The sequence below is a fragment of the Capra hircus genome, chromosome 19 (assembly GCF_001704415.2).
Source record: "Capra hircus breed San Clemente chromosome 19, ASM170441v1, whole genome shotgun sequence".
Classification (NCBI taxonomy): Eukaryota; Metazoa; Chordata; class Mammalia; order Artiodactyla; family Bovidae; genus Capra; species Capra hircus.
In genome coordinates, this window is record NC_030826.1 from 61,102,561 (window position 1) to 61,111,986 (window position 9,426).

Below are 9,426 nucleotides of genomic sequence, written 5' to 3' on the forward strand. Positions count from 1 at the left end.
ACGGGGGCAGCCTCTTTCCAAAAACTGAGCCAGCAATCACCCCCCAGAAATGGCGTTCCTCAGAAACCCTTTCTTAGGTCAGAGATGGCTCTTTTCACAGGATCTGTGTACTCACTAACTTCTGCTGGTCCTCGCCTCTCATGAGACATAAACATATTTGAAGAATGGAAATGACACGCTTGCTCCCTCAGACCAGACTAAGAGAGGAGAATTCTGAGTTTTTATTCTAAATGAGCCACAGTTCAAAGTTCAGTTGCTGTTAAAAACAAAAACAAAAAAAACCTCCACTCCACTGCCCAGACCCAAGGCAGAATCAGTTTATTCCAATGAAGTACTCCAGCCAAACGGAAGCATGATGTGCACGTGTTTATTTGAATTACTCCTACTGAAGGTCCTTATTTCTGGAGAACAGCCAGGCATCTTGTGATCCACTCCTTCCACTCTTTAAAGGCTTCCACAGGTTTTGGCAAAGTTACCAGCTCCTCACGACTGTGTTTTGGAGTAACTCTAGGAGTGTCGGTGGACTCGGCATCAATCCACTTGACCAGCGCCTGGAAAATCAGAGAAGAGATGCATCTTTGAACAAATCACAGCAGAACAGACTCAGGCACGAGAAAAACCGGATCTCCCAAATCATGTGATCTGCATGGGTGACGGATGCCACCCACGAAGATGTTCCACCTGATAGAGTTGGTTGTGAAGGAGAGACCACGCTCATCAAAGAGTGTGCACCAGAACCACGCCTGCGGTGCACACCCGGGACAGTCACAGGACGCACGGGGCAGGAGATGAGAAGGAACGACACGCGTGTTTGAAGGTGTTTTCTCTTCTCGACTTGCCAAGGGTTGCAGGAGGCACTGCAGTGTGCATGGGGACGTGTCCACGCCTGAAGTTAAGTGTGCACGCTGGGCTGGCAGGCACGCACACGTGCAGACAGGGACTGCAGCCCCCCGTGTGGGGGGCCACACCCATGCAGTACGCAGCATACTGGGCACCTGTGGGCATAGGGACATTCTTGCCTCCTCAACACCCTCCCTTCCTCCTAAGGAGTATCACACTGCTGCCCCACATCTGGAAAGATAAACCACCTCCACATAGTTCTAGTGTTTAAACATGAACTTTGCTCTTCAGTATTTCACTGTGTTCTGCAAAGGCAAGCTCTCTGGCCCTACCCAAACAGCAAATGCAGAAACCTCTTCACCAGGTCTCACTGCGGTCCAAGCATAAGGCAAGTCAAAGCTGTTAAGATATCTCTTTGCATTTTTTTAAACCACAGCATCCTGCTTACCTCTGCACTAACTTCCTCTGATAAATCACCTCTAGAGAAGGGCCTAATAGCAACTGGTCGCTTGCTCCTTAGGCAGCCACTTCCCCGCTTATGCTCCTTACGTAACCACTTCCCTGCTTACTTTGCACCGGTCTCTGAGCCGGAAGCCGACAGCACTCTGCAGCTTGCGTAAGCAGATGGGGCAGAGGTCCAGTGGGCGCCGGTCGGCTTCCTCCAGGTGGTTGGAGCCTTGCATCAGGCAGGCGAGCCACTGGCAGTGCCGGAGGCCAAAGATGTGTCCGATCTCGTGGGTCAGAGTCTGCAAGACGGCCACACGGAGGCGCCCGCGTCAGCAGCAGCGAGGCGAGCTCACCCAGACGCGGGTCTAGGGGAGCCCGCTCCGCCCGCTCGCTGCAGGGCCTGCCAGCTGGCCCCTCCCCTGCCCGTGTCTGCCGCCCTCCTCTCTGCACCACTGCTTCCCGGGCAGGTGCTCCACCTCCCTCCGGGGACATCCAGGGGTCAGGGGGTGTTCCTATGCACCAGCCTCCCTGCCGCTACCCCCTGGATGCTGGCAGCACCCCTCCCCAGCTGGGACAACCAGAAGTCTACAGACTTGCCCAATATGCTCTGGGTGGCAAACTCGCCCTGGTGGAGACCGCTGTTCTAGACCGTGGGGAGGGGAGACCCGCTGAAACTCAGTTCTGCAGCCCTTCCCCCAGATGCCAGGGCAGCCGGGGAGGGGAGGGGCTCGATCTGCATGATGACAAGTGGTCAAGGCAGGGAAGGCTCAGCTGAGCCCCACCCGACACCCGCAAGGTCAAGACTCTGCTCCAGCTTCACAGCCAGCCTTCTGCACCCACGGTTCCCTGGGCCATGTGGGGTAGCGGTACTTATGGAGTCAGAGAGACACCTGTGTGAATGGACCCTCGAGGCTAGAAGCCACGCTGCTTTGGGTCAGTTGTACTTAGAAACCATCGTTCCATCAGGTGTTGTTCTCGACCCCCACACACAGCCCTAGTGAATGCTGAGAAGCCCGTGTCTCCAGCCGTGGAGCAGACAGACACGAGGAGACAGGCTTTTCAGAGCGGGATGGGGAAGGCGTCAGGACAGGCAGCAGGACCAAGCCCTGGGGAGGGAAGTCTCGGGGAGGGAGCCAGCGCAGGCCCGGGGGAGGCCTGTTCTCCAGGAAGGGAAACCAGGGTGCGGGGTCCTGCAGGCTTGGGGGCTGGCGGTGGGGCAGCCTGACTCGATGCCCATGAACTCTGGAATTAAGCTAACAGTAAGGAGGTGGGCTGGAGAAGGCAATGGCAACCCACTCCAGTGTTCTTGCCTGGAGAATCCCAGGGACGGGGGAGCCTGGTGGGCTGCCGTCTATGGGGTCACAGAGTCGGACATGACTGAAGCGACTTAGCAGCAGCAGCAGCGAGGAGGTGGGCACAGCCAAGGCTGTGTGTTATAGGACAAAAAACAGGCCCAGGTGCTGCACATGTCACTATGAGAGTGTCCCCATTTAAATTGTTTTTCTTGGTAATTTCAGTCAAGCGATATCCAGCAAAAGTGTATCAATGACGCCAAGGCACTGACAGAGTGACCTTCAGGACTGGGGGTGTATGCCGTCAAAGGACTCCCATCTCCTAAAAGCCGCTGCGGCCGCGCCGCGAGAGCCGCGCACCTTGCAAGAGCGGAGCAGCAGCACACTGGTGGCCTCGGGCAGGTCGTAGTCGTCGAACACCGAGTAGTCGCTCGAAGACTTCCGCTCCAGCTGCTTCACTTGGCCTTTGAAGTGTGAGCTGTGGAAGTCCGCGCCGTACCTGGCAAAGCTGAAGATCCCCACACCTGGGGAAAACAACAGGCCAGCACAGGGTGAGAGGAAGGTTCCCTCCTCTGGGGGAACTACCAGTTAAGGGCCCGCTTGGGCACCTGGCCAGGGCATGCCCGCAGCCCCCCGGGCTCAGGGAGGTCTGCCCAACAAGGGCACTTCGGCCCCAGCTTCCTGAGTCTTCTGCCATCCAACCTGCTCTGCTCTGTACAACTCAGGTCTTGAGATCAAATTCTTCAGAAAAAGAAAGTTCCAGAGAGTTTTTCTTTTTCCCCATAAAGTAAGTTATTTTCTCTGGAATTCCTTGCCAGTCCAGTGGTTTAGAGTCTGCACTTTCACTGCTAAGGACCTGGGTTCAATCCCTGCTTGAGGAACTAAGATCCTGCAAGCCTTGTGGGGCAGCCAAAAAAACAAAAAACAACCAATTTTCTTAAATCGCCCCAATCAAGTATTCCAAAAGGAGCAGCAGGATGTCAGGACCACGGGCACTCACGGTCTCCCTGGTAAACTGCAGGAAATGGGTCTCTGGGCAGGCACGCCCCTAAGGCGCCTGTCCTTCCCTCTTCCCTCTGCTGCCCCCCAACACCTTAGAGACCACACTTGCACCCCACTTTCAGACTGAAGAACCTCCCCCGTCCTCCCATCTGTAAACAGCACAGCTCTCGCTACGGCTGGCGCCAGTGACCAGAACAAACACGCCCGTAACTGACTTCCTGTGACACTTCAGTTGGTCTCAGCCATCTCTGTGCGTGGGGACAGACACACACGAGCCTCACGCCACATGGCGACTGCGTTACAGCCCAGCTGGTATACACGGTCTCTTTCACGCAGGCTTCTCTTTTAGTTGCTGGTTTGAAAGTAATAAGGAACTTTTTCGTTAAGGAAATGAATTTATAGTAAGTTTGTCAAACCTAAACTTGATCCAAAGAGAATGCGCCTCACCCCACCTCCATATTTGAAATATAGGGAAGAGGATGTTCTAGAAGTTTAGAAAAAACTAAACCTACTCACCCTCAAGTGACGTCCTTTGACCAAACAGAAGTTGGCACACTTCACTACAATACCTTTCAAAGTAAAAGTCGCTCAGTCCTGTCTGACTCTTTGTGACCCCATGGACAGTCCATGGAATTCTCTAGGCCAGAATACTGGAGTGGGTAGCCGCTCCTTCTCCAGGGGATCTTCCCAACCTAGGGATCGAACCCAGGTCTCCTGCATTGCAGGCAGGTTCTTAACCAACTGAGCCACCAGGGAAGCCCATAATACCTTGAGCAAGACATTTTTTTTTCTAATAATCCTACAAATACATTATTTCCCTGAGTAATTAAATATCTCAGTTTTAAAATACCTATCTTTATAAACCTGCTGAGAACAAAGTCACCTGCAGTAAGGAGATCCCCCTCACCGCAGGGCACAGCCACCCTGCTCCCTCATTACATCTTCTCTCACGTCATGCAAAATTTAAGAAACTTATTGGGGGAAAAAAACGAAGCAGAAACACTTGGGGAGAATGCTTCCTGACCTCCTCAAATGCATAAGATAAACTGGTTAACAATATCTAGATAAATATTGTTTAAGAATTTTTAATGGTTCTGTTTCTCTCAGGTTAATAATAAAGGATTTGTTTCATACAACTTTTTGGTTCACTCTTTGTTTTCTGACAGAAGGCTTGACAGCACTGACCCAGGCCTCAGAGAGCACAAGCGGGTCACGGCGGGCGGGCGGGCGTGGGTACTGCCTCGAGCTCAGTCGCTCAGTCGTGTCCGACTCTTTGCAGCCCTGCAGACTGCAGCCCGCCAGGCTCCTCTGTCCATGGGATTGTTCAGGCAAGAAAACTGGAGTGGCTTGCCATTTCCTCCTCCAGGGGATCTTCCCAACCCAGGGATCTAACCTGCATCTGTGTGTCTCCTGCGCTGGAAGGGGGATTCTTTACCGCTACTGCCACCTGGGAAGCCCCGTGACTTAGTGGGTGTAGGGCTGAAGGGCTATAAAGACTACAAACGGAAAACGAGAATGAAGCAAGGGTAGAAAAAGAGGCCCCCCAGCACCCCGGGCCCCAGATCCGGTGAATGGGGAAGAGGGGGATCTGACAGGGGGAAGCCCTTGGTAGCGAGAGCTCCCCACCCTGCCACCCTGGGGCTCACACACTCCAGACTGACAGTCTGTCTGTGAACCCTGAGCTCGCACAGCCCAGCCCCTGCTAGCTGCTCCTGCCCCCAGAACGCCAGCGGGCAACCATGCCCCCCCAGCTCAGTGGACTTCTCCCCTTCGAACCTGTCTTAGATCCTGAGGGATGCAGGCAGGAAAACACGAGCAGAAATGGAAGGGTGGGAGAAGTGGAGAGAAGGCAAAAAAAAAAAACCCAAATAGGCAAAAATGACTTCCCTATACAGCCTTTTCCTCCCCAGTGTTAAAATGCAGGGTTCCCCGTGAGTCACAGCTAAGCTTATTTCAAGTCAAAGACTGAAACTGACCGTAAATAACAAAGCGTCTGTTCTGAGACACAGGATGTGAGGCGCACACTTATAAACCAGTGCACAGCGACCTCATCTAACGAGACTACTACGGAAAGGGCTAAAAAACAACTAGCGGCGTTTCTGCTTCCATTAATGACAGTTCAAATATCCTTATTTAATTCACCTTGTCACTCAACTACCTACATTCGCCATCTGTTGCACTGAATGTCTACATATGTGCCAACCGTAAGTACACACTTTCTATGGATCAGCACTTTTATGTAAATTATCTCAAAACAACACAGCGAAACAGGTATTATTAGCTCCAAGGTGGTGCAGGCAGCGAACGGCAGAGCTGGGCGGAAGGGAAGGGACCCAGATCATCAGGGCTTATCCAGAGCGTTCTTTCCACTACGTCAGGATGCTGCACCAGAAATACTACAAGGCCCTCACATCTAAACTGTAATTGGAAGGGGAAAAAAAACTGTAATTGGTTGGAATTTTTTCTCTCTTTCAAAATCTTCACAAAGAGTCTCAAGCTGAGGAAATTTCTACCAACAATGTCAAAAAGGAATACCCTCTGTCAAAGAGGCCTGTCCAAAGACAAAATTCCAGGAATCTCTTGGGTAAAGATCGATCATCGTTATTCCCACAACACAAAAGGCATCTTCCGGTTTCTTCTTTTTTAAGAACGTCAGGATCTGCCCTATTAAAAAAAAAAAAGTATGTTTAAGATATATTTGTGTGTGTGTGTACATATACCTATATACTTTACTCAATTCAAGCTGTAAGGCTGCCCAGTTCACCTGCATGAATCTGAAGGTTCCGTGTGCTATCGTTGACTCTAAAGGAACACCTGGTTGCAGAGACAGGAATCGGCTCTAGGAGTTTGACTGTCAACCCGTAGAAGAAGGCTTCACAGTAGCCCTTGAGCCATTTCAAATATTCTTCACTGATACTTCTGGTGTTTCCCAGCAATCCTATGACAGATAGAGAAGAAAATTTAAAGAGAGATTTTGAGATGATCAGAACAGTCTTTACCCCAGTCTACAGTTAGAAACGTGGAATTAGGAACAGACCAACTCTAAATTTTCAATACATAGTTACCATTCACTAAGGTGAACACGGATTAGAGAGAAAACCTGACTCCCTGGTGGCTCAATGGTAAGGAACCCGCCTGCCAATGCAGGAGACACAGGCTGGATCTGTGGTCTGTGACAATCCCCCGGGCCTGGGAGCAACTAAGCCGACGTGCCACAACTCCTGAGCCCATGCTCGACAGCTCGGGAGCAGAGACTACCCAGCCCAAGTGTTACAACTAGCAAGGCTCGCATGCCCTAGAGCCTGTGTTCTCCAACTGGGCACCAGTAAGAAACCCACGAACCGCAGCTAGGGAGCAGGCCCTGCTTGCCCCAGCTAGAGAGAGCCAAGGTGCAGCTACGAAGAACCAGCACCGTCAGTGAATAAATACAGTTTTGCTTAAAAAAACAAAACCACCTCTCTCAAGGCAGTTTGGTTACCAAACTTCCACTGTGGGAACGAATGCCAAAAATGATTATAAAAACTGCCCTCTTGAATGAGATGGACAAGGCAAACTGTCCATAGCAACAGCACCATCACAAAACCAAACCCAACCCAGCGTATTGGCAAGACGCACCAATGCACTGTATGTAAATAGTCTGCTTCCCTGAAGAAGGGCTCTTTCTGTGAAGATCACTGAAAAACTCTTCAAAGTCTTGGGGAGCCTCAGGATGGGAGATTATCCAGTCCGATGGTGAATGCAAAGTAATGGGTCCAAAGAGATCGCTGCCTGGCCGGAAGGCCTCGTTCAGCAAGCGCTGCTCCCTGGGGTCCAACTGCTCATACTGCTTCACAAGCTCTGGGTTCTTTGAGATGAGGGCCGTCTTCAGGGTGTGTTCAGAGTGCCGTACTGTTTGCATCTGCCAGAAGGACACACGTGGTCACACAGAACATGCATATCCAAACTGGGGTCTTTACAGACATCACTTATTTCCCCCGAGAATGGAATGACTGATTGCTAATGCCTGGGCGTCATCACCAGAGGGCTGCCTGCTTCCACCGTTTCTAATCAGTTTCTTAGGGGGACTTCCCTGGTGGTCCAGTGGTTAAGAATCTGACTTGCAACGCAGGAGATGCAGCTTCCATACCGAGTCAAGCATAAGATCCCACATGCCTCAGAGCAACTAAGCCTGTGAGCCTCAACTAGACAGTCTATGAGGCCCAATGAAAGATCTCACAGGTCGCAAGGAACATACTGTGTGATGTAACGAGAACCCAACAGCAGCCAAATTAAAAAAAAAAAAAAGAGTTTCTTGGGGAGGGTATCTGAAAGAGTGGAAAGACAATCATGAGATTCATTCCTCCACCTCTTAGGGAACCTGCTCCCACTATAAACATTCGTGGTCACCCCAAGCCATGACCCGATCTCCTATTTCCTCGCCCTTTGGGTAACGATATTAGGAGCTGACTCAAGAGAGCCACGTGAAACACATCCTTTCCCACGTGACTCAAAGACGTTCCAGATCAAAGGGAAGTGCAACTCATGTTAAGTCCTGCGTTTCTGTAACTTGGCTGCAGGCTGATAACGGATCTCGGCCACTGAGGTGGTGTCACCCTGGGGAAGCGGTCAGGGGACCGACCAGGAGCCAGACTCACACTGACAGGTCTCTTCCGCTCACACGGCGTCCCCTAGAGAGGTCATCCCTCCGTGTGACTGGCTCACAGCTGCTCCCCGCGGGGTCTGGGTGAGGGAAGGAGAGAAACGGGACGTCAGCGTGCAGAGCCCGCCGCGCTGCCTAACCGGGTTTTCTGCAGTTTAACGATGGGGGTGGGGGGGAGATTTTTAGCGAATCGCTGTCCCCGTTGAGGGCTGAACTCCGGGGTCCAGGGCCACCTCCAGAACGAAGCTCTCTCTCGGCGGGGCTCGCCTGGGAGCAGAGACGGGTCCTCACCGCTGCTGTGGGGCCCAGTCCCGTCCGGTCGGCCCACCTTCACCGGCGGGGCGGCTCCTGCCGCGGCCCCGCCTCACGGGGCCGGCCCGTCTGCGCCTGCGCGGGAGCCGCCACCCTGAGGGGAAAACGGCGACGTCAGGGGTCAGAGGCCGCCTCCGGATGCCCGGCCGAGCCTGGCTCCCCCGAGGCGCCCCCGCGCCCCCGCGCCCGCCGCGGTGGCGGCTCCTTTCACACTCTCCCCCGCCGCTTGAACGCGACTGTCCCCTCCTCCACCAGCGCTCCCGTCATCCTCACCCCGCCGGGCGTCAACGCGTCCCGCCCCCGGCGGCTGCCCCAGGCGCGTGCGCATCGCGCCCTGCGCCGTGCCCCGCCCCTTCGCGCACTGCCACGCCCCCGCGCTCCCCGCTCCGCCACGCCCCCCCACGCAATGCCGTAGCGCGCACGCTCCGTCGCCCTGCCCCTCCGCGCCCGCCACGCCCCGCGAGAGGCCGTCCCGCAGGCGCGGAGCCCGAGTACTAGTGGCCGCTGCTGCCCCTGCGCCGTCGAGCGAAGCGCGGTCGCGAGGGGGCGACCAGGCGCCGAGATATGCCTCGTGCTCCCCTTTCCGCGCTGCCGTCCGGGGGCGCCGCTGTCCGGCCACGCCTGCGCCGCGGGGTCAGCTGTTCGTGCGCGTGCCGGGCGGGCCGTGGGTGCGAGCGGCGCCCCAGGCGAGACGAGTCCCCGGCGCGGGAGCGAGTCCTCGGGTGGACGCGCGGCCTAGGCGGGGAGGTGGCGTCCGGGGCACGCGACCCGGGCCGGGCCTTTCTTTCCCGGGACGCGCCCTTTGGTGGGACTTAAGCCCCGCCGCCTCAGAGTGTAGGACGGAAGGAGCAGTTCCGATCCCGAGGGCCTGGGTAGGCTGAAAAGGCGCGGGAT

General features: G+C 54.4%; 1 protein-coding gene across 3 annotated transcripts; it reads right to left on the bottom strand.

Annotated features, from left to right (window-relative positions):
- On the bottom strand, positions 304-8,879 carry AMZ2 (archaelysin family metallopeptidase 2). Of its 3 annotated transcripts, XM_018063944.1 has the most exons (9): positions 8,806-8,879; positions 8,512-8,626; positions 8,216-8,300; positions 7,197-7,479; positions 6,346-6,519; positions 6,117-6,245; positions 2,940-3,103; positions 1,410-1,586; positions 304-551 (listed from the first exon to the last, which is right to left on the bottom strand). In XM_018063944.1, the coding sequence occupies exons 4-9, from the start codon at positions 7,477-7,479 to the stop codon at positions 396-398; spliced, it is 1,083 nt and encodes a 360-aa protein (XP_017919433.1). In that variant the 5' UTR covers positions 8,216-8,300; positions 8,512-8,626; positions 8,806-8,879; the 3' UTR covers positions 304-395. The 3 variants fall into 3 exon arrangements, with proteins under 3 accessions (XP_017919433.1, XP_017919432.1, XP_017919434.1); XM_018063943.1 differs by having other exon boundaries at positions 8,216-8,626; XM_018063945.1 differs by lacking the exon at positions 8,512-8,626 and having other exon boundaries at positions 8,806-8,873.

Coding starts and splice junctions, on each gene's coding strand:
- AMZ2 (XM_018063944.1), bottom strand. CDS start 7,479: ATGCAAACAGTACGGCACTCTGAACACACCCTGAAGACGGCCCTCATC. Junction 3,104..6,116: donor ACAGGCCTCTTTGACAGAGG/GTATTCCTTTTT, acceptor TGTTTTCCCCAG/GTGTGGGGATCTTCAGCTTT. Junction 552..1,409: donor GGCTCAGAGACCGGTGCAAA/GTAAGCAGGGAA, acceptor CTGATTTTCCAG/GCGCTGGTCAAGTGGATTGA.